General features: G+C 44.2%; 2 protein-coding genes across 2 annotated transcripts in view; one reads left to right on the plus strand and one right to left on the minus strand.

Moving 5' to 3' along the window:
- The window catches only part of LOC144944283 (dipeptidyl peptidase 1-like), a 30481-nt gene extending 24211 nt beyond the window's left edge, over positions 1-6270 (plus strand). The window contains exons 6-7 of the mRNA XM_078872306.1: positions 2723-2854; positions 4015-6270. Of these exons, the coding sequence (XP_078728432.1) occupies positions 2723-2854; positions 4015-4514 (632 nt within the window). The 3' untranslated portion in view covers positions 4515-6270. The remainder of the gene's footprint in view (positions 1-2722; positions 2855-4014) is intronic.
- Positions 6271-7895: 1625 nt separating this feature from the next.
- Positions 7896-25284, minus strand: part of LOC144944282 (hyaluronidase-1-like) — a 34502-nt gene continuing 17113 nt past the window's right edge. Inside the window, exons 4-5 of the mRNA XM_078872305.1 lie at positions 22795-22884; positions 7896-9259 (exon numbers count right to left, since the gene is read on the minus strand). Of these exons, the coding sequence (XP_078728431.1) occupies positions 8843-9259; positions 22795-22884 (507 nt within the window). The 3' untranslated portion in view covers positions 7896-8842. The remainder of the gene's footprint in view (positions 9260-22794; positions 22885-25284) is intronic.

Here is a 25284-nt window from a genome sequence, read left to right on the forward strand (position 1 = left end):
TTGGACACGTGCACACATATACAAAGATCCCACATATAGCTGTAGTCGGTTCGTATTGTGGATAATGGTTACCGCACTGCACGTGGAATCCAGAGGCAGTTGGAACAAAAAAAAAGGGTCACGTTTCCTAATCCCCCCATCTCTGCCAACCCAGCAGTAAAAAAAAAAATCGGTGCATCACAGTCCGCCTATCAGCAGGTGTCGTGTGGTGGGGTAAAGCGTGGGTACTCTCTCGTCTGCAGGGACATCTGGCTAGAATGTGATAGCGGACCACTCTTAGGGAGGTGTTCGAGGTCTCCTGCTAGTGGAGGGCCATGCACGAGCAGTGGAATGAACAAGACATTGCAGGGCTGTACCTTTATCTTTTAAAGAATATATATACTGGTAACACATGTGTTTATTACACGTGATCATGACCGCATCAACAGCACGTGCAGTAATGTAATTTGTTTATATCAAATGTTTCTTTTGGGGGGCGGGCATAATCAAAAACAGCCCATTTCTTTCGAGCCATCAATGTCAAAACCTTGCCCATCGAAGGATATTGTAAATCAGAAAATGAATGGAAATTAGGCTTCATCTACTTATATTAAAAGCGGCACAGGTACGTTTTGTGATTTATGGACATATTAAAAATGTCGTTGTACTGACCACCCATCAATTTAAACAGTTTGAAAACTCACCATAAACCCAGGTCCACATGACTGCGATAAAGATAAATGTGTTCCAATGTGAGTTAAAGTGCACCATAATGATACGACGACATTAGGTTCCATCGTGAATACCTCCTGTTAATCTGGCACCGGTTCTGGTTGTCTCACCGCTCGTCTGTGGTTCAATAAGTCGACGTTTCGAGATGCAATTTGCGTGAATGACGCGACGTTGAATTATTACGATGACAAAACGTAGCGTCAACAATCCACGTGCACACACATCGCACCGCACAAACGTGCGCGTGCATTTTTTATTGAGCTCTTGCTCCAACAAATAACGATCTCGCCCCCTGGGCTTTAAAATAGGGACGAGCTAGAAATGAAATAAGAATGTTGACGTAGCTCTTGGAGCACAGCGACCTTAAGCCAGAGAGAGAAAGGGAGAGGTATAAAGTGAAGCGTCCGTGTAATTGTGTTGTCATTGCAGGATTATGTTTTTTTTCCTCCGGAATTTTGCTTTTCAAATGATATGCAGCATCACAGCAGTGAGGCCAATGTAATGCGCCATAAACCCTTGAAGCAATCATAGTTAATGTATCGGTGATATGACCCTGCGGAACAGGGCTTATGTGCTATTGTTATATTTATTGTTACAACGGTGTAGTCGATATCGGTTTTATAATAACAGTAATGGCCTTTAAAATGATAGGTACAGTATGTATAATGAAGAGATGGGCAAGGATATTTTAAATTGGTTATTTCCCCACTGGTACAATTCATGACTATAGGACATGAAAGCAGATTTTTTTTTTTTGCGTGGTGTGAAATGAGGTTAATATTTTAAACAGCCACGAGACCACACGTAATTGGGGAAATTATGCTACGTAAAAAAAACACGAGCATCTTTAAAGGGTGTTCATGATATAGGAGTTTTCATTGTATGGCTAAAAAGGAGAGGTGTTTTTTGGGAAAAAAAAGTTCTTACTTTTGGTAACCATAGCATATTCAGCAATTAGTAATGAATGTTAATGCAAGGACATTAATATAGCAAGTTTAGAATGAAAATTGCTCTAGTATGTTTTAGCTTTGGATGTTACTCAGATGTCAGACCAACAGGTGCCCAATTATAGAAGCATAAGTTCAAATCCTGGCCCTGGCCAGCTCAGCTGCCCATCTGGTGCCAGTAAAATTAAAGTTGCACACTTGGGATGTAAGAAAAAAATCGCCGCCCAGTATTAAGTTACATTTTCACGATTCGTGATCTTGAAACGATTCAAGGGTTTTCGTCTCGATTTTGTACTGCCTCGTTCGTGTTCCCCGTTGTTTTACATCTCTTACAAATTGGTGGTTTACTCCATTGGTGTAATTGTAGCGTGAGCATACTATTTTGATACAACATAAAAAATTAAACATTCTCAGACGCATCTCGCACTACATACATCGTGAGCCTAAGAAATCTATTTCAGCTATTTAATTGATGCATCCATAAATGCCTATAGAGTACACATGCTAAGTCTGCTACGATTGGGTGGGAAGGCTTCAGCGGTCATCACATGACTATTGTCCCTCTTATGAGAATGTCCTCAAAACTACACAGATGGGCACTGCACAACATAAATTTGAGCACAGGGGGGAACTTAACCTGACATATATCTGTAACTCTCACACAGAGTTTTCACAAGGTTGCATGGTTAACCCATTCCTGCCTTGTATATATATATGTATATCTGTATGTATGTGTGAATATATAGAGCAGGGAGTTCTAGTTTAATGGTTAACGACCTTCGCTACTAATCCGGCAACCCGAGTTCGATTCCCGCTCACGACCGATAACAGTTGGCATCTCCTAGATCGACTCAGCCTAAAATGAGTGCCTGCTATAGTGTGTAAACACCAGCACGCGGGGAGACAAAGGCAGCCGGGCCTGGTGTTGTCCACACCCCACCTCGTGTGCCATGCCGGCCTTCATCGGGTGCTCGCTAGCAGCACTTGCCCCAGCAGTCTGATGAAGGCTATGACGGCGGACCTGTGATGTGTAACGTGTTGCACGCTGTGCTCCGTGCGAACAGGCGGCTGTGGGAGCTGCTACTCCTTCGCCTCCATGGCCATGCTGGAGGCTCGCATTCGCATCCTCAGCAACAACACGCAGCAGCCCGTGTTCAGCCCCCAGCACATCGTCTCGTGCAGCCCCTACTCGCAAGGTGGAAGGGTTCCCACGTGTCCTCTCTGTGGGGCTAGCCCCGTCTGTTTGAATGCATGGGTATATGGATACATGCATGTGAATGTACGTGTGTTGAACTTTTTTGCACCGTACGTAGCCAGCCGTGATCATCGGATGTGCAGGGGAAAAAAGGATGGGTGAACGGATGGATATTTGTGTGTGTGTGTGTGGGTCAGGGGAGCGGTGGTGTAGTGGTTAGCACGGCGCTACGAACCGGGCGGCCAGCACCGGTGACGATTATCCGAACCGGTCCTGGGCCTCCTCTCGGTTGAGTCAGCCTCAAATGAGTACCTGGTGCGGTGTGTAAACATCGCCACTGGGGAGACAAATGCGGTGGGGTGTGGTGCTGGCCACCTACCCCCTCATTGTCATCTGTATCACCACCACCAACAATAACAACATAAGGCTCTCATCATCAAAGCCTGTACAATTATCACCAACATTGTCATCATCATCTTTGGAAAGCCTTTCTATGCAATATTCATCATCATCATCATAAGCCATGGTCAATCCACTGCTGGATGAAGGCCTCCCCAAGTTGCTGCCACCTCTCACGGTCCTGCAATGTAATAATCCACCTAGCACCTGCACATCGCTCCATCTCCACAGTGGACGTATCCCCCTGACGTGTTCCATTCCTCGGCTGCCAATCCATGATTGGTTTTGATCATCACCCTTCATCCCTTAGCATGACAAGCCTCCGATGAGCGCGGTTGGCTACGTACGGTGCGAAAGAAGTTCAACATACATACAGCTGACTTTGCTCAATTCTCATTACGGCATAATATAAATGCCTTGATAGTGGCATTGTCTTTGTGCCGTTCGACTTTTCGCATTCTATGGTCTAACACTTTGAGACGAGGCTCAAACGAAAGCTGTCTCTGGTGTGGACCAATTGGTTTCAAAGACAATGCATCATATATTATTAGAGCATGTTTTTTGTTTGCTTGTTCACCACAAGTACGACGTGTGTTGAATGCAGACGGGATTCCTTGAAAAGCGATTCTGTTTGGTGGTTTTAACATCTTAACACCTGGTTTATTGCCAAAAAGGGTAAAACCCATAGTTATATATCGTTATATGGCATGATAATTATTATGACGATTCGCTGACGCCCTTATGTCGCGCGCGCTCTCCCAGGCTGCGGCGGCGGGTTCCCGTACCTGATCGCGGGCAAGTTCGCGCAAGACTTCGGCGTCATCGAGGAGAGCTGCTACCCGTACATCGGCCAGGACAGCAAGTGCCTCCCCAAGGACCCTAGCTGCCTGCGCTACTACACCGCTCACTACCACTACGTGGGCGGGTTCTACGGCGCCTGCAGCGAGGAGCTCATGCGTCTCGAGCTGGTGGAGAACGGGCCCCTGGCCATCGGCTTCCAGGTGTACAACGACTTCATGGCCTACCAGGGCGGCATCTACCACCACACGGGCCTGCACGATCAGTTCAACCCCTTCGAGGAGACCAACCACGCCGTGCTGCTGGTGGGCTACGGCACGGACGCCGGCGAGCCCTTCTGGATCGTCAAGAACAGCTGGGGCGAGGGCTGGGGAGAGGGCGGATATTTCAGGATCCGTCGTGGCACCGACGAGTGTGCGTTCGAGAGCATCGCCATGGCAGCCACTCCCATCCCCAAGATTTGATCTTTTTATTTAGGTTCTGTTTTGTGTTGTTTACATAATCTTGTTATCTATGATTATGTTACAATTGTGGTGTTGTTGTGTTTGTGTCATTTGATTATCATCTTTATCTTGGTTGCCACCTGTTTTATTTTTTTCCCAAGATAGTTCTCTTTTTGGGTTTAGCTGTCCTGGAAAATCAGTAAGTCTTCCCGGGAAAAAGTCTTGCTTTTATCAAATGTGTAATACACCAATACAGTCACGGCCAGATTAACCCAGTTTAACACGTAGGCTTCCGCGACCAACTCTGGCTGTCGCCTGATTATGCTAGTTGTACTAACTGGCGAAACGTCAGACTCTAATTGTAAATATTGTGGGTTTACTCTCCAACACACCGGTCTGCTGTACTAGTAACGAATTGTCATATTTTGTTTACGTGACAAACTTTACTAATTGGATGTATCGGGTGGTGGCGGGTTTCATGATACAATTTATATTTACGCGATGTAACCCAAAAACCTCTTACGGATTAACCCATAGCCAAATAATGCCTTAGGCTATCATATGTTTGTAGGCCCTCTCCTTCCATGTTGAAGCAACAGCTGAACGACGTTAGCAGCGCTATCGGAATGTCTTTTGTCTTTGAATTACGATGACAGCATTCATTCATTACTGCTTCACAGCCAAAGTTAGAAGGAAACAAATACATTTGAAGAAATGTAGTGAAGCGAGTGATTTATGTTTGAAGAAATTACCTTGATTGGAATACATTTATGAATTTTACATAGGTGAATAAATGTTTGATGACTTCTAGACAATGTTTTGAAATCCACGTAGGCCCGTCCCTCCTATTAAGTCATCGGCCCATCAATCTTAATCCGGCCGTGGATGCAATACATTCACATCCAGTTTTTTCCTGTTCTAATATTGTAAGATGTTCTTCTCATGTCTCACAGTTGTTTGAGCCGTCGGATGGGGGCCATGTCATCATCGTTACCATGTTATGAAAAGGAGAAATGTTCTTGTGGAGCTTAAAACGTGAAAAGTGTAAAATCACGACGTGTTGAGGAATTAAGCCTGAACAAATAACATAAAAAACTACTGCAGAATTATTTGACTCGGCTTCTTTATCCACCCAGTGCCTTTATAATTCCCTGTTAAGAGTGTTCACTACGTGGGAAACCCTCATGAGCTAGAAACGAAAATGTTTAGTAAAAATTAGCCCTTTAATATAATCGTCGTGGTACAGACATTGCCATCTGAGTGTTCTAACATCCATTAGCTCTGTGGACAACCCAGTCACCTCAAATTCATTGTCACAATGAACAATGTCAAGTTTTTCATTTATTGTGTGGACAAAAGCAGCCCACTTTCTTGGCACCATCGTCTATAATGCCTTACAGATGTCATCAATCTTACTTCCACGATGTTATCATCATCCTTGAGAATATTGTTCATTTTCTGTCCACTACTGGGAGCAGGCAATGCTCCTCCGGAGTGATTGTCGTCTGTTTTGTGCACGTGATTTGCGACGAAGAAATTACGTTAATATTGATGTTTTCTTTATTGAACTATGACCTATGATAATCACTGAAGAGGTCTTTTATCATTTTGTACAATGAAAAACATCCATAAAGTGTGTCACTTGGCACGAATCATCACATTACATGGCTCGGTTTTATTTTAATTAGAATTAACTTTTGCATTACTGAGTGTTGACCATAGATTAGTTGTTAGAGCTGTTATTTGTTAATTATGAAACCTTACTGAGGTGACCGCATGGTAAATTTAACAAAAAAAACTCCGACACATTTGTCAATAACACTCTGTGGACTTCAAAGAAAAAAATCATGGCCGATGTTTCCAACAATGGCCCTTCTTCACAGCACACGAATAGCACAAACATGCCATGAAGAACAACCACTGGCCAAAAACATCACCCATTATATATTTTTTCCAGTCCACGAGCGTTATTGACAAATGTGTCGGGTTATTTTTTTATAATTGTGTTTGTGCTCCACTGCCAATGCAGCATCGCCAAGTAATTTGTTTAACATTACAGATTTACGTCAGTCGTGGCATTAGGGCTAGGTGCTTGCCTCGGGCAGGACACACTGTGTGAGGAAGTACACTAAAAATGTGTTTCAGGGATGAAATACCCCCCACCCCACCCACCACCAACCACACCACCCTCCCCATTTCCGGTGGGCACCAGTAAATCGAGCACTGCCTGTTTCACGTAAGAAAATTCGCCATATCTGGGTGCTCTCAGCATGACTTGGCTGGGCCGTAGGATAATAAAATGTGTCTCGGCGCAGCCTCGCGATTACTTGCTCACCGCCACTACTGACAGAAGGGCCTCCACTAGAGAGAGTTCTAGAAAGCCCCGATATAATAATTTAATACTTCCCTCTGAAGATACACTTGTGGGTGAAGGTCTCCCCCCCCCCCCATTCCTTTGGGGATGTTTTTTGTTGTTGTCCTTTCCCCACACCTCCGATTGGCATGGTTGGCTACGTATGGAGCAAAAGAAGTTCAACATACATTCATGTTTGACTATACATAACTATTCTAGATTTGAAGTTTTCGTGACTGCAAGGATGCATATTCTTTGGTTCTTTCGGTAAAGTCACGTAGGTGAAAATAAAAAATAAATATACATAACTAATGCTGGACAGTATGGGTTGATGAAGGAATGGAGTAGGTGCCTTTATCTCCCCATTGCTGATGTTTGCACACCATACCAGTTACTCATGTAAGGCTGAACTGACCTTGGGGATGCCCAAAGTGGTTCAGATATCACACTCCACTGATGTTAGACATGGCCAGGAATTTAAGTTCGATTACCAAGTCGCATAATGTAGTGCACTGATTACTATGCCAACACTCCTCCCTCAGGGGAATAGCTACTTCTCATTTATTAACCATGACTAATGTAGTAAACATCTCCATATTAAATAGGCACATTGTAATGAGAATGTACCATTACTCTGATATAATGGCCCATTATGTTTGGTTATAATATCTGAAAATGTTTTGAACCAAGACCTAAAGTTAGACGTAAGTATACTTTATGAGCAGCCGACGATTGCATAAACAATTTAAGCGTACATTTTTCTTAAGTTCATCATTCACAGCTGTATAAGTTGAGAAAAAAATTGTTCAGGTGTGTAATGCAATTGGCCACAATTCTTGAAGGTAATCCGTCCATTGAGATGTTTTATTGCATTGTGGCTGCAATATAAATGCAAGCATTATTTATCAAATATTATTGGTATCATGAATAACTTTAGGATCTGGCAGATAGAACAAGCATTGGCTGTGTTGACCTCTCAACTTTGACCTTTGGCCTCCAAAGTTCGACACAATAAAAAAGCAAAAATATTTTACCGCATCATAAATGTTCACAAACTTTATTCTTATAATGGCAAACTAGAAAAAAACACATGTTTCACACATCATTGAAAGCAGGCAATATCTATTAGGATTATAATACATATTGCAATATACATTTATAAAAGTGTCAATAATTCCCACAATCTTTTCACCAATATTTGTGTCTATGATTATACACTTACAGCTAAATTGTAATATTTATACAAGTTAGTACACATTTATATTCAATATGAAATGCTACACATCTGCACGCAGGCATCATAATGTTTATATATCAGTACCCAATAGCATGATATTGAGAGCTGTTAACACATATAAAGATGAATTTAATTATATGCACCGTGCCTCTGGCCTCAACAAGTCACAGATTGGCCTGTTAATATACATTGTCTCTTGTGTCAAGATAGTTGAAAGCTGTGGCGAGTGAAAATACTGCAGATGTAAACGTTCCCTTCAGATTTTTTTTCGTTAAATACACATTCAAGTACTTCACTTGCATGATGTTGCTGTGGTGTAACGGTTAGCACACCGGACATGCAATCCAGATGTCTCTGGTTTGATCTCCCGGCGCAGGAGGTTTATGAAATCTCCCACCAAGCAATAAAGCCGAGGATTGACACAACTGGTCAATCAGCAGCGTGGTGGGCTAAATTGTGGGCACTTACACCTCTTCCAAGACATCCGGTCATTGTGGAAGAGTTGGCCAAAACACCCATTAGGGCTCCCTGCGGTGGAGACCCTTCCACGAGCAGTGGCGCAATTACACAATTGCAGACCGCACCGTTGTACCTTTGACTTTACGTATTTATAGTATTATAGGTGTGGAGGACTCTCGCACACACACTCGTTGCGGGGCACGCCCGTGTAAACTGAGTGCATCGCGACACAGCGGACGTACGCCCACGTGGCCCTCCTCCTTGCCGCACGCGCCGCGGGCGGGCGAGCGGGCGAGCGACCTACATCGCGAGGAAAAGAAACAGCAGCAGTCCCACCACCCAGCAGTTGTGCAGGGCCACGTGGCAGGCGCTCATTTTCTTTCGACCCATGGGCAGCTCGCAGTGAGCCCCCTCCCACCCCGCGTAGCACTGGCACCGGAACGCCTCTTTCATGGCGCGAACGTCGCTGCGGCGCAATCGGCCGACCACCCGGTCCTGCCATCTCCCGCGGCGGCGGTCGGCGGAGGCCTCCGGGGGCGCGATCCGAAAGCTCGCCGGGTTCAGGTGGAGGTGGGCCGTGGAGGACGGGTGCTTCCGCACGCAGCGCCCGTGAGCCTCGCACAGGGCCTCGCTGCACAGCTTGGCGGCGGCAGTCACGTTGATGAGGTACGGCCCCAGGATGTCGTCCACGTAGGCCTTCACCGCCCGGCAGTTGTCCTGGAGGGAGACGCACGCCACGGCGTTACAAAGTGAGCGCCGGTGGTTTGGTGTAGTGTTGGATACAAAGCGGGTGGGGGAGCTTTACACCTGACACCCCCCCCTACACCCCACTGGAGACCCCACAAAATGTTATATTGACCTTTAAAAGAAGCTGAAATGTGATGTGGGCCCTTTGTGAAAATTACACATTGCATTATTTCAGTGATACGTTGGTAAGTTTGCCTTTGTTGCATGTTACTGGTCTATGCAATAAATGGAACCACAGTGTGAATATTATTGTTTGTATGAATGTACGTGTGTTGAAATTATTTAGTACCGAACGTAGCCAACCGTGCTAATCTGAGGTGTGGGGGAAGGACATTTTACGTCGGAACGTAGAGCCCTATTTAAAAGGTTTGCAGTTTTGGGACCTGCCCCTCCTCCCTCGGGGAGTTTCCCAATCCGCCTCTGGTCAGCTGACACAAGCACGAATCTGTTACAGCAACATAACACCGACTGAATAAGGGGTGAACAGAAACAAATTGACAAGATAGGACTTTGCTCATTGATGATCTTTGACGGATTTGTGCGTTGGAGGAGAGCACTCTCCTACTGATTTTCTTTCGAGAGGAAACACGACAAACGAAAGAGAATAAGCCATCCTCGCAAACAACGATCGACGTGGCCACGTTCATCTTTACCGTTGACAGAAACTGTAAAAACAGATGAGGCCACTTGTCTTACTTAACCTGCCGCACACACACACACACATAAGATACCCCGTATAGCCTTAACAGACTGTAGAGGCAAGTGCTGTTGGCGAGCACCTATGAAGGCCGGAACGGTACACGAGGGGGTGGGTGACCAGCACCACGCCCGACCGCCTTTGTCTCCCCAGTGGCGATGTTTACACGCTGCATCAGGTACTCATTTGAGGCTGAGTCGACCTAGGGGAGGCCCAGGACCGGTTCAGATAATCGTCACTGGTGTTGGCCGTGAGCGGGAATCGAACTCGGGTCGCCAGGTTCATAGCGCAGCGCGCTAACCGCTACACTACCGCTCCCCACATCACACACACACACATACACGCACACACACACACGCACACACACACGACGAAGACGCTGCTTCTTTTGATGTTTGGTAAAAATGTCGTTTCAAGTTTTTACTCGGATGTACATTTGCAATAATCAATTGGAGGAGATGGATTTTTTTTTTAATTTTTGCCACCAAGGAGGGTGACCGCGCTTAAACTATCACACCGGCTGCAAGTGACGATGTTTATCGAGAAGCAATGCAGGGCTTGAGACCATGGATTTCCTTAGACGTAGCTCAGCAAAGCAACACAGGAGCTGAACCAGCAATCGCTCTGGTACAGACTCGGCAGTCTGCCTTTGACGCTACAGCAATTCGAGTTATCCATTGACTACTGTAATTTTTCATTTCAAAGAAACACAGGACTTGAACCAACCATCCCTCTGGTACTGACTCGGCAGTCCGCCTTTGACACTACAGATATCTTAGCTATCCATTCAATGCTGTAATTCTTCATTCGGATCAGGGTAGAATGCCCGAGGGTTAAAAACCAGACTGCCGTTACGCAGTTTCACTTCACTGTCGGCATTTTTAGTTTGTAAAGTCACGAACATTGTCTGGTTTTAGCCAAACTTCGTTTTGGCTAATATACTGCATGTGCCATGTTCTACAGTGCTTGACATGGCACTAACTCAAGGTGCCAAAGCTGCCAAGTGAGACTTCAAAAGATGTGACAAGCAGCAAGGTCGACTTTTAAGCATATTTACAACGAAAAGTGGTGACTGTCCTCCACGCTGATTAATGTCAAAGTCAGCAAAATGTTTCCTGGCATCGCAATCTCGAGATCGCAGGTGATGTGGAGGCATAATGCAATTCACCGCTTTGTTAAAATTACACTGTCTCTTTGGTAAAGCCCAAATGGACGAGGAGGTAACTGCGGCACAAATAATGCGACGCATGATACATTTTATGTAACAATGATGCAATTTATAAGACGCATTTCTGGAGGCGTGGAGCCGAGCTCAAGCAATGCAGAAGGTGATAACAATTAAATCAAGAGTGATAACAATTGACTCACGATCAAAAGGTCACGAGTTCAAATCCATTTCCATTGTAATTTCAAGCCATCATTGATCTGGTGTCAAAGTTTTTTTTTTCTTTTTAGATAGATTAGCTCCGGCCGTACGAATGTGGGACATTCGCTTCGAGTTCAAAGATACCAATGGTGGGGTGTGCCGCCTTATTGTTCGAAGATACGTGACACGTTTGACTGCTATATTGGGGCGGGGACATGGTCGTGCAGTTGCACTTTCGCTGTTTGCTGCAGAGGTTCATGTTTGTAATCAGGCGGTCACGGCTGGTAGATCAACCATACAAATAAAAACACTTAAAAAAAAACATGCGAATGTGAGCGTGCCGTCCAATTCGTAGTGGACAATAAAGATGCCCCGATGTCATTCGCAAAGGAATTGGCCGCTGTGTGTGCCGGCATCATGCTTCTGAACTTGGCAAATTTTGAAACGCCACTCACAAACTACTCCAATGGGATTGCACGTAGCAATCGAGTTGCCCGACTACTGAGGCCGGACTCCCCTGAAAAGAGTCTTGAGACTCCGTGAGGCTGACCTGGGCAAGCACGCGTAATAATAATTATTTAAAAAAATTGTATCATGTACTGAATCAGTTAGTCGCAATTATCCCAGAACATTGTCCACTAGGTTATTCTATCTTCATCTTTAAATGGCACCCAGGTAATTGCGAGAAACTTATATAACGTGCAGCAGTTTTAACCGTGACTTCATACATCTGTCTAAATTGTGTGGTTAGCTAATGTGGACTTGAGCAGCGCCACCTTTAATACAATCCCATTGCACGCCATTTGCCTCCATTGCTGTATTAGATAACAGCAAGGCAGTTGTCCATGCAAATTTGTGCAAATGACCTATGTTACCCTCTCAATGGATGGAAATTGATAACTATGATGAGGTTTTATTCAACAACAAGTAATATTGCCGTGTAAACCCATTTGAATAAAAGTGAATGGGTATTTGGTTCAGATCATTTACTGTGTATTGCCTTTCCAATGAAGCCAATTATATGCAACGGTTCCTGCCCATTTGTCTGTGGATTAAGGAAGTCTAGAAAACTACAGGCAATGCATTTAAGCTGCGTCTGCTCGCTCGCTATACAAAGCACACACAGTGAGAGCGCTGCATTTAATCGCACCGCAGTGTCCTGTCGTAACTTTTGCTTCGCGAATTATCTAGTAACTCCGAAAAACAATCGCTTTACGGAAGCTTGAGCAATGCTAAAAAGCCTTTCAATTCACCAAGTCACGCTCAGCTACTAGGCACCTCGTCTGATCGCGCTCGCGTCTCATTTTTCAGCAATGCCTACGTAGATCACGCGACGCAGATTGAAGATATCTCTTGATTGCAGGCGGTAAAAATTGCACCAGTGAAACGCGCATTCGCAAATTGGATGTGAAGCGCGTTTTGTAGCAAGCGCCGCGCTCGCAGAAGCTCCGCTCGCCCAGATCCGCTCGTACGTCACTCGACTTTTATGCACGAACGCCCCACTTAAAGTTGAATTGCAGCACAATTTGTACAACGGAAAATTCCGCAGCGGTAGAAGCACATGTACAGTTGCCCAGCCATCTCTGCCATGCATTTCCACGCTTGGTTACAACCTTGTTATCCATTATATATATGCAAATTGTGCGTATATATGTAGTATGTATGGTGAGTGGTGTTTATTATACGATCCATTTTCCTCTGTTTTACTGGGTAATAGCCAAATAAAATCATAATTATATTTTATAATGGACACGCACAAAAAGGATGACTTATAGAAGACATGCGAAGGATTATAAATTGTAAGTGTTTGCATATATACAGTGTGGTATAACACGCAACTGTGATGCCAATGGAATAAGATAATTGCGCTACAAAATCTATTGATATTTTGGAGGACCATGACTGAAAAACATGCACACCTCGGGCAATTATTGATGGCAGACTGGGATAAAAAAAAATATGCGAGAGAGAGATGATGATGCAAGACAGAGTAGGCAAGAGTGCGTTTGAGAAACTGAACGTCATCATATAAATCAACAAACCAGTGAGACTGAAGAAGAATGTTTAATTCAGTGGGTATCACCGGCTCTGAAATAAGGATAGAAAACATGGACACTGGTCGAATAAACTGGAACGCAGAGCTGAAAAGTGTGCAAAGAAGCATGAACGGGTGCATCATTGGAATGAGACGCAGATGGACTGGATGCTAATTGGAGACATCATATTGACTCGTTAGGAAAGTAATTGGGCTTGGGGCAGGCCATGTCCGCTCTTAGGGATAGATGATAGCTGATAGACATGACAGATTATGATGATTGAATTGCAGTCAGTGGAAGTAAAAACTAAAAACGAGTTTTTATTTTACCAAGTAAGGCCCACTGAGCTATATAGCTCTTTTTTACAGAAGCGATCTGGCCACAAATGATAGCTCAACAAAGTGCCTCATCATGTGAAGATGTATTGCAGCCAAATGCTCTAAAGGCGTGTTTATAAATGCGGAGGGAAAAAAAACGGAGGACCATGAGAAAAATCCACACAAACCACAGGGACAGAGACACGCAAACTCCAAATATACAGCAGGCGTCGGGGGTCGGGATCGAACCCGCGATCTCCTGCATACCAGGTGAGGTAGGTGACATCTCGCCACCGAAGTAGTCGTAGAACCGAAAGGTTCAACCACTGTGGAGACGGAGCGATGAAATTATCTCGTGAGCAGGAGTGAGATGGATCGTTGTAGCACTGGACCATGAATTGTTGCAACTCTGTGGGCAGGACTTCATTTCATGACGAGCAGGGCACACCTGCCCCGCTCTATATGTATGTACGTTGAACTTTTTTCGTCGCCAGACCATGCTGATCGCAGGTGCGCAGGAAGGACAATTTTGATGAAGGTCAAGGTCAATAACATTTAAATAAAAACTACGCAATGAAGCTTGGCTTTTCAACACGAATTAAGTATTCGCAATATGATCGGGTTTTAATATAAGGTCAAACGGGCAAGCTAGATGCATTTTTTTTTTATAAACTGTGTATTCCACGTTACAATCTCAAGTCGGTGTTATCAAATCACGTTTTTTTTTCTATCCTTGATACAAAGCACCTGTTAAACGTCGTAAAACTTTAGTTTGCTTAACAGGAGCTACATGAATATTTTATTTAACATCTTTACGGGGGCGGCACACTGGCTTGCAGTTGACACCTTTACGAGAGAGTCATCTTTGTTTTATTGAGTAAATAAAACAAGTGGAACAATTTTAAGTGCACACTGTGTACAGCCGGTCCATCTTTCCTTGCCATCCCCCATCAGGAAGTAAGTGTAACACTCATCCAATTTGTGCAGGGCCTTGGGAAACATTGGTGGACATTAAAACGTAACCAGTCGAGCCCATAGAAATGTACAACCTTGATCCAGATACAGGGAAAGGCACATTTGTATTGCATCAAGCCATTTTGTTTTAAGAGACACTTTGTAAAGAGCAATTCGGTTTGAATGCACTCAACTAGTTTTCCAGGGTATTAAAAAAAAAAGTTACATCTCCATTCTTTAAAGTGCCGTTCAGTCTCGTAGAAATTTGTCAAAGAAACGATGCCTTCCATTAGGTTTAAGTAAATTACTCATTTCGGGAGGTTAATTTGAGGCAAAGAGCTCTCTGGCATCTCCTGACTGCAGGAATTCATATTCTTTGGGTCTTTTGGTAAAGTCACGTAGATAGGTTCAAAGAAACAAAAAACTACCATTACAAAGCACAGCACCCACCCCAGTGATACTGACCACCCTGATCATATCACCTGTCCCCACGAGGTTCCGCACATCCCAAAATGACCCCAGAACTGCACAGCCCAAATATATGATACTGCTGCTTTATTATAAGTCTGTTCACATATCATTATAATCAAGTATTCCAGAGGCTACCAACCTCGAAAAATACACGACAGCGTGCAATCCATAACCTTGGCGTAAATGTGGTTAACCTGACGCGAAGCAGAAAACTATTTCTGTTGCAAATGCGAACAATTTGTTTTCTGCAGGTGTTTAGTTGGCTTTTGAGAAATGTGCCGGTCCCCGTTGTTTGCCTCATTTCCATCGCAATTATAATCAGTCCATTTGTGGATTGCAAGTGATTGTGCCCTGGTGTGTGAGGTCTCCTTGGTGGGCAGGAAGGTGACTCGAAAGGACAGAACAGAGCAGCACCAACTAGGTTTGTTTATGTACGTATGTTGAACTTATTCCGCACCGTATGTAGCCAACCGTGTGAATCGGATGTGCGGGGGCGGGGGGACAACAGCACAAAATGTGCCTGTAAAAAAATGTTCATTTGAAGTACAACATATCTGTGCAGAACTTGAGAGAGTTCTCGAACTGTCAATGTACATGTTCTGCAGGCATTCTCGTGCTGAGAAGTTAGTTAAATGAGCAGACGTTATGTCTCCTTCACCGGTTTGTCTCTTCACGTGAAACTAAAATTTAAGCATTCTTCATAAGTCTTTTTGTTAGATCGCATGACTGTAAATGTGTCGTTAAACCCGTCCACCACCCGACACAGACAATTAATAACGTTTGTCATGTGAAAAAAAACACGCCAATTAGTAACTACTGCAGTTCACCGTCGTGTTGGAGAGTAAACGACACGTTAATATTTACGTGATCTAACCCCCCCAAAAAAAACACTATTATGGATAATATTGGTAGCGAAAGCCTACTACGTGTTAAACTAAAGTATTTTATTCAACCCAACAACCGCATAACCATCTGGGAGTGCATCATTTCAGCAGCATTGACTCAAATAACAGCAAACTCTGGATTGGTTTTGACATACAGTGTCTCATCAGCAGTCAGGCTTGCTGCCATCGACGCTGATGAACTGAAAATCTATGGGTCCTAATTGGGCAGAAAATTACGCAAAACAAACCGCTAAATATTAGTTATCATTGTGCGGAATTTGTATCGTAAAGTAAAAAAGCGGGAAACAGTGCACGTGATAAAAATACGGAGACGTTACCCGCTTATTTATTTTGTCGCGTTTTAATTCTCCACAACGTTACGATTGCCTCAGACTAATCGAGGCAGATCTTCGTCGCTAAAGACATCAAAACTGATCGGAACGGGGTGCCTGAGAGAATGTAACGGACACAGCACACCATCAAATATAAGCGGGTGGCATGATGTTTAACAGCATGCTACGGCGTGTAAAACGTTGGCTTGCTCGGGTTTCACATGCCCTAAGCCTATAAAGCTGCCAGTTGAGATCAGCATGGAGCCATGTAATTCAGACATTCATATTGGTTTCCTGTTTGATCACATTTTTGTAAATCGCATGCACTGTATTTATGCTCATGTTGACAATGTCCTGAATTTAGAAACATGCATTGAGATCATTTGGATTAGTTCGCTGCTATAAATGCCCAAATGATTGGCCACTTTGTTGAGCTATCATTTGTGGTGAGGTCGCTTCTGAAAAATAAGTCAATACCTCAGTCGGCTTTGCCTGGTAGGATGGGGATGGTTTATTTTTATTTGTTTGTGTTTGGGTGTTTGGTTTACATCTCTTGTATTTTGCACGACTGTCGTGTTTTTGTCCTGTTTGTCGTTGTCACGTTCTTAACCACCCGTACTGTACATGTGTGAAAAAGAGCGTTATAGCTTATCGGATTCCTCCAGTATAAATAAATATTCCGCTTCTGAATTTAGACGTAATTAGAGAATTCGTGTGCTTGTAAATAATAGTTATTAAAATAAGCAAAAACTTTGCATCATGGTCCAAATTTTTGCTTTAGGTGTCATGTCGAGAGTTTAAGAATCCATTGACAAGCACCTCGGAGCAACGTTGCACCCCCTGAGTCAGAGCATGGCTGTGAACGAGGAGCTCTCATTTGGATCCCCCACCCCCCCAAAGAAAACCTTTACGGTGTCCTCGCCGTCGTTTACACGCCGCTGTGGGGGCTTACGTTCAACACCGATATTTGCGCTCGTCATAGCTGGAACTTAGCCTATTTAAAAGGCAAAAAAATAATTTGATGCGATTTTTTTATATTGTACAGCCATTGCTGACCGTCAAATCGCTACACTGTTTAATCATAAGCAGCTGTCTAGATTCAAACCCAGGATCTCTTGTGATGGCTGCTAAAGTGCTCTGACGACTTGTGAGGCACCATCCCACCTCTACCACTCGCAGTCATGTGAACAGCCTTTTCTTACTGAATGGAGTCCTTGTGCATTGTATGAACTAGAAGAAGGAACATTTTGCACGGCTTATTGTGTTTTTTTACACACCTGTGATACATTACACACTTAATTACCTACGAGCACCCGTCCGTATGCTGCAGCAGTGCGGAAACGTAATTGAGTTGACCGCACACTGTAATTTATTCTCCATTTGATTGCATTGCTCGAATGGCTGAGTAATTTAATAAGCAACTGCTACTTAAAGTGCTGAAAGGCACGCGCTGTACTCGGGCTCGCTACCGCCAGGAGGAGTCCACAAGGGTGGACCGAGATGACATGGCAGCCGAGACTGAGGCCTGTGTACGTGATGATTCCTCGAATTGGCAGTAATGTCAGGAACTATATTTTGTTCATATTCTTAGGTTTTTTCGGTAAAGTCACGTAGGTACGTTCCATTCATTGGCTACCACATTCTGATGAGCTCCCCCCCCCTCTCCTCCCCCCTCAACTTACTTTGAAGGGATTACATCTTGAATCATTGCCTCACTTGATGCAGCAAAATCTGGCTGTGACGGTCCCACCTGATGACGGAGACTTGTGTTGCCTCCGAAACGTCGTGATTTTTATTTTATTTTACTTTTATTAATTTTTATGCTTTACCTACGTGACTTTACCAGAAAAAACCTAAGAATATGAATCCTTGCAGTCACGAAAGCTTCAAATCTAGAATATATTTTGTTCCTCCTATTATCCGAGGGGTTATCCACCAATCTACCTCACTGATCCGCCGAATCCTTTTTGGAAGAATTTGCTGCTTAACCAATTTTATTCGTGGCAAACTTGCGCACAATTGCAGCTATGTTATGGGATTTTTTGTTGTTCATGTGCATGCAGACAAAAGAGGGGCTTGGCCAAGACCTGCATTTAAATAATCTGTGGATAATTGGAAATACTCGCTTCATAACCCCATCTTAACGGTACGAGAATGTGCACATTATTGGAAGCTGTTCTGCACTGAACTGTGGGAAAGTTGCTCACAATTGGAAAATTGTGGCCTCAGACAACAGGAGTTATTCTGGACCCAGTGGCTCCTGGAGATAATAGGAGTCGTGGGTAATAGGGTGACGGATAAGAAGAGTTATCTTACATCAAGGCCATGCCTATGTAGGACACGTACGTTGCTAGTTCACCACTGCAGATATTCACGGATTAGGGATGGTCCAATTTCAACAATTCCTGTTGTGATCTGATTACAATTGCTATTGTCCTTTGTGTTCTGTATCGCAGTGGCTGAGTCTACTCACTTGAGGGCTGGAATTGTTCAATTTGTGACTGAGAGCTCAAGCCCAGCCACTATGAACGTTGGGCTTTGTTAGAATGTGGGTAAATTGCTCCAGATATTGGTAAATCTAACATGCAGATAATGCATCAATGTGTTCGTATCGAATGAAGTTATACCAGAATCATTTTGGCACATTGTTTATTTTTAAATAGGCCTCAAGCTGTAGGCCTCAGGATATGATGAGATTATAATGGGAAGATTATAATTGTGATTGATGAATGATTGTGATTTGCTATACCTAATGAAATCAATGCATGAGTTAATTTAACTACAAGCCGAGTTAAATGTTTAAAAAGTATTTTTTGTTGCAAAACTTAACTAACATTCATTGAGGACACTGATGAAAGAAAAAGTCAAGCTTTCAATTTAACACGACCTCTACTTACGTCAGCAATAAAGTAGAATTAAACTTTGTATTAATGATCAAGGTAATTAGGGTAGGGCTTACATAAAAGCAAATAAAGCAATTTTAGCCGGCAACATTCCAGGTTTTTTTTTATTTTTCTGCTTAGTTGTCATTGATATTCATTCTGGAGGACATAGACTTTGTATACCGTCAGCAACATTGAGGCTCAAGCTAAAATGACAAAATCTAACACAGTTAAGATACCCTCTTCATGGTTACATTTAAAATGTTATCCGTGGCATCATTCTCACGTACGTGCTGTAGTACAGACTTAAGTGTATCGACATTATCCGTGAATATCCCAGTTTGCTCGAATAATGTGTGACCAATAGATGCAAGTACAGTACATCAAATAGGATGCCGACCTATTTGGGCATTGCTCAGTTACTTATTTTTTCCCATAATAAATTATGAAAGGATCATAATTCAGGACCTCATTAAAAAGAGTTTTGAGACTCAGTGAGGCTTCCCTGGATATTGTATCACGTATGTTGAACTTCTTTTGCACCGTACGTAGCCAACTGCGCTAATCGGAGGTGCGGGAAAAGGACTCTTGTTATTGAATCATCAAATTATGGGAGCGGAAGATGGCAGCCTTCACGCGGCCCGCTCTGTTGAGTGAGAAATCATGACGAATACCGTCAACGCGACGACCGAACATCCATCATCGATATCCTGGTCTCCAGAAGCAACAACGCAAGCCATGCCAATGGCCCTCTTCAGGGCCAACCAGATGGGCCCTGCATGCTCCGACTGAACACTGAGGACTTCTCCCGCGTGAAATGCGAGCATCTTGCGAACGTAATGAAAACCCGTAACATTATGTCAGCGGCACACTCCGCTGCTCCTGACGCGGTTGTCTGGCTTTGACCACCTCAATGTGAAATTAAAGTTGTTGCTCTGCGTCTACATAAGCCATCATGTAATACAAATGTGGGGTTCAATTTCCATCGAAGGTGATTACAACACATGCATCTCCCTTCATCATTCAAGCGCCTGGTGGTGAATCCAGTTGGCAAATGAGTAGACAAGCAAGTCTCTGGGAATATTTCTTATGTTGGGATGAAAAGGTACGTGACAAACTTCATCCCTCGAACAATGGTTTTCAAATATGGGAAATAATACAATTGATGTGGCATATATTGCGTATTCGAGACAGTGAGATATATATGCAGTAAAATATTTAGAACAAGAAACATTAAACTCCATCATGCATTTGCATACGTACAGTATTACGCATGAAGCGATTACATAATGGAAGGGCACACTTTCAGAGATTTTTTAAAAGGTATTTCCTTTTTGTTTCAAGGTCAGTGCCAAGGTTTTTCAAAGAGGTATTTTCGGAAAACTGCCCACAGTTTAATTTCATGAAAAATAATAATCAAGATTTTAAAAAAATTCCTCTGCATATTTCGCCATTTTTCTCCACCCCCACGTAGCAAACACTAATTAGATTTTCATAATTACTCTTGGTTAATTAGAAAGTATAACAATGCAGAGAAACCATTCGGCTGTTGCAGCTGAATTTTCCTTTGAGGCTGAGAGTAAGTGGGGATTGGAGAGAAAACCATCAACCCATTCATTATCAGAGCATCACACACTGCATATTAATTGCCCAACATTCATACACTTGAATTGCTTGGTAATTTTAAAACCTCTATAAAGAGTATCCAACATGAAGCTACAAATACAATGCTGTCAAGCTGTTTATTTTCTTCACAGTAACCTCTGACCGCTTCGAGTACTCATCTGAACAATGCATTCATAGTCTTAACATACTGTGGGTTGAACTATGCAATGATTTAGCCGCCGGTTCTGAAGTGATGTTTGATATGAGCCTTGTCATGGTGATAATAATGATGAGAACTGGATACCATATATGCATATTTTCCCACAAATTGGATGTGAGGGAAGGCAATTTACAATTTTCAGAATTTTTGGGTTCACCATAATTAGCCACGTTATTTTTTCTCTCTCTCTCTTTTTTTCGCCCACAATTTTATCCAAATTGTGCTATTGGCGTCATTTCACGAGACAAAGAGTTCATTCGGATCTCTCAGAGAGCACGTTACTGTATTACATCGCACTGGATGGCTTCAAGGCAACACTAGGCAAATGATACTGAGATGAAAGGATGATTGCCAAACGTGGCGCTGGAGCGAGAAATGAGAGAGGTGAGCACCTATTCGAGTCCGCAGCTAGCGAAAGAATGAAAATAATGAATACCTTTTTTTGGCTACAGGAGGAAACTGAAGGGCCTGGAAGAAACCAAATGCAGAACAAGGGGGGAGGGGGGGGGGGGGAACAAACAACTCCACGGAGAAAGGCACCCCGGGTTGAGAATCGAAGTTAAGTTAAATAACCGGACAAGTGACGGCAGGACATTCCTGTAACTGCTGCTTGCAATGCCTGACCGTTACCGGTGACACGCAGCTAGGCAGCCACGCAGACAGCCAGACAGGCAGCAAATAAGCCAGTGCTATTTGCGAAAGTGTTTTTGTTGCTTGCACTTGTGCACAATTGCGCAGTATCACCAAATAAATTGGCCAATATTGTTAGAAAATGGCCCATGGAAATAGCTATCACAAAACTATCTCTGAGATTCCTTCAAATGGTTTCTGAACAACACAGTAGAGCAACGTGATTGTCTGCTCCCTCTGCATATGAGAGTAATGTTCATCGCACGACAGTCAAACCAAAATGTAATTCTCAGTTGGAATTTAGCCAAAACTAAGTGGAGAATAAAATGTGATGGGATTTTTTGCGCAGTCATTGGTGACCAGATATGAAATCAGCGATGCCAGCTTCGTGCTCTGACCTCTAAAGATGCCTGGTCGTGACAGCTAATAATGGGATAATCCAATGTAAAGGTAGCTGAGAGGAGCAGCGATAAGAGGATGATTGGTCAATTTGGCACGGGAGAAGAATAAGAAAAGAAAGCGTCTACTGGAGTACAGCCAGCAGGGACGTGTAGATAATTAACACATTTTTCAAAAATGAATCTAGAAAAGGGCCATCTAGGAGCCTAAATTGAGACATAAAAAAAATGTACACGATTTCCCAGAATTCCTAGCTCCTTCCTTTGCACGGCTGCTCTTATCTCTACACAGCAAACAAGCAAAGTGATAAAACAGCGACCGCATAGGTTCGTTGCTGTTGTTGGTACTTGGTATTGCGTTGTGGAAGATACAAAATAAATCCTACGCGTTAAAAAATTATCATCGATTGACAGGACACAACTTTAGATGCATTTTAAAACTCCCCTTCCAGCACTAACAAATTAAATCTTGTCAACCGAAACATGTTGCCGAGGTCGATCACACTTTACTTGCATAACCAGTACTTGTCGTGCCCCGAAATAATGTCAAGAGGTTAAAATGTAAATTGACAAATGGATTGCAAACCATAGCAAATGTTAGCGAGGCCATCAGATTTGTTGCCAAACTCCTAATTGAATGCTCCGAGAGTCACGTGCACCCGGGGCTCTGCATGGCTCATTAGACACGGCCACGTGAAGTCGCTCTTCCTTACCGCAGACTTGGCATAGAGGTGGTCTCCCCAGAGAATGATCCCAGATGCTCCCTGAGAAACAGTCTCTCCAACGGTGTGCATTAAATCCACCTGCGGAATGACAATGATGCAGGGTTAACGTGCGCAATCAAATGGGGGGCTGTGCGGCAATTCACGTCTCCTGGAGAATATCATGGCGGAGTAACACCGATGACACAAAACGCGCAGTGTGCAAGCAACGTGTATGCTAATGCTGCGATGGTGTGATGGTTTTGCACGCTGCACTTGTAATCTGGAGGCTGCACGGAGTTGATTCCCTGGTGCTGCTGCTGAAACAGTGGCGCACGTTCCTCAAATCCCCCCCCGCCCCCAACTTCCGTCCACTCAGCAGTATCAGTGGGTGGGGGAAAGTTCGTCGCTGGGGTGAGGCGTTGATAATCTCACCCTCTTCGCAGGCATTTGGGCGGCATTGAAGGAGGCCAAATACCCTCCAGAGGGGTGATTCTGGAGTTGAAGGGCCTTCTGCAAGGAGTGGTTATTGACAAGCAATTGCAGGGCTGCGCCTTAGCACCATTCACACACGCAAAGGGCTGCCTGCGACAGCAATAATACGTAACGGGAAGCCAAGCGTGTTCTGGCACATCAAAAAGACACTCCCAATTCTTGCGCCCATTCCTCGAACATCCTTCGCGATGACCGACGACGGGCTTAATGATGCCAAGACTGTGGCGTTTTTAATTTCGACAGCAGAAGGCTGGACTGCACCGCAACAAGGAGTCATTGTTTGGACCAATCGTGGCAGTCGAGCCATCGTTACCTCCCGCTGCCATTTGCGCACGAGGAATTTGCGATGGGCAGCCCTCAAACGACACCGTGGGGACTAATCCGGCACACAGCATCGTGGCAGCGATCCAAGCAGAATGATATTTCGTTTTTCTTTTGGTTTCTACACATACCTAGGACCCATTCATTGCTTGTCGTGAAAGCTCTAGGGAAGTTGCACAAACATCTGGAAGAACAAGCATGGTGCATTATGATGAGATGGTGCGGGAGGATGAGTGGTGTGCAGGGGGTTGAGTGGGTGCAGGAGGTTGAGTGGGTGCAGCAGGTTGAGTGGGTGCAGCAGGTTGAGTGGGTGCAGGAGGTTGAGTAGGTGCAGGAGGTTGAGTGGGTGCAGGAGGTTGAGTGGGTGCAGGAGGTTGAGTGGGTGCAGGAGGTTGAGTGGATGGAGGAGGTTGAGTGGGTGCAGGAGGTTGAGTGGATGGAGGAGGTTGAGTGGGTGCAGGAGGTTGAGTGGGTGCAGGAGGTTGAGTGGATGCAGGAGGTTGAGTGGGTGCATGAGGTTGAGTGGGTGCAGAAGGTTGCAAGCAGCATGCGCTCCTACACTTCCCATGCACATTTCTGAAAAGTGGCAGAGCAAAATACGTAACAGCGGTTTACATTTCACCTTCAGCGACGCAGACTCTGAGGGTAGAGCCCAGATCTGAGCAGCTAGATTCCTCGTGACGTTGCTCAGCTTATCAGTGCATATGACGCAAACCTGCCCTCAGCTGCACCGGTGTATGGTGATTTACCTCGCGACTATTTGCGGAAGTCGTGCTTCCACAGCCCAGTTCCAGCAGGCCACGAGAGTGGAAATTTCATTCCGCATTTCTTTCCGTGCGGCCAATTGGCCGAGCTGATGTCGTAAAATTGTTCCGCGGGCGAGAATATTCCCCGCACTGAAGGAAATGGCGTGCATCGTTCAGTTGTTCACCCTGGTGAATCTCATCACGGTTATAATTTAATGGAGCTTATTCTAGTGCAGATTGCTCTGTATTCTGTAATGATAGAACACTGGCAGTAATGCAATTACTCAGCCAAGCCCTGCAGTGAAACCTTTGCTATGCATTGTATTTTAGGATAAAGTTTTACATTAAGATACAGACAATTACTTACAAACTCCCCACCCATGCATTGTGATGCTCGGTGCCAAGTTAAATACGAGGTACAATTTTAACTGACTTTGGAATTACTTTGAGGTGGGGTTAATTTGATCCGTTACATGGATTGCTCCCGTTTAGCGAGTTCCCCGGCTATATTTACGCGGGAGATTCCATTGTGTGCGAGCACAGCAAAAGCAGCAGCAGCGAAAACAAAAGACAAAAAAAACGTCAATATTGGTAAGAACGAGGACAGTGTCCTTGGGGAACATTGCCCAGCATGCTGCAAAAACCTACTTTCAAACTCAACTCATCTCCACGCCCATTTTTTTAGAACTGCTTTTTTGTGTTTAATTTGTTGGCTACGTACGGTGCAGAAGAAGCTCAACATGCATACATCAGCGGCAGCATTCTCATGCCAGCCCTAGCGGAGAATCTGCTAGGCCGCGAGTGTCTAGCTCAGTATTCTGCACTCATTTTCAGAGGGTTTCAGAGGGGTGGGGGTGGGGGGGGGGCACTTTTGCCGATATGACATTATCCATTGGGGTTTGACGCAGAGGTCGCAACCGGGTACCCGATACCCGTACCC

The sequence above is a fragment of the Lampetra fluviatilis genome, chromosome 34, assembly GCF_964198595.1.
Source record: "Lampetra fluviatilis chromosome 34, kcLamFluv1.1, whole genome shotgun sequence".
Lineage (NCBI taxonomy): Eukaryota > Metazoa > Chordata > Hyperoartia > Petromyzontiformes > Petromyzontidae > Lampetra > Lampetra fluviatilis.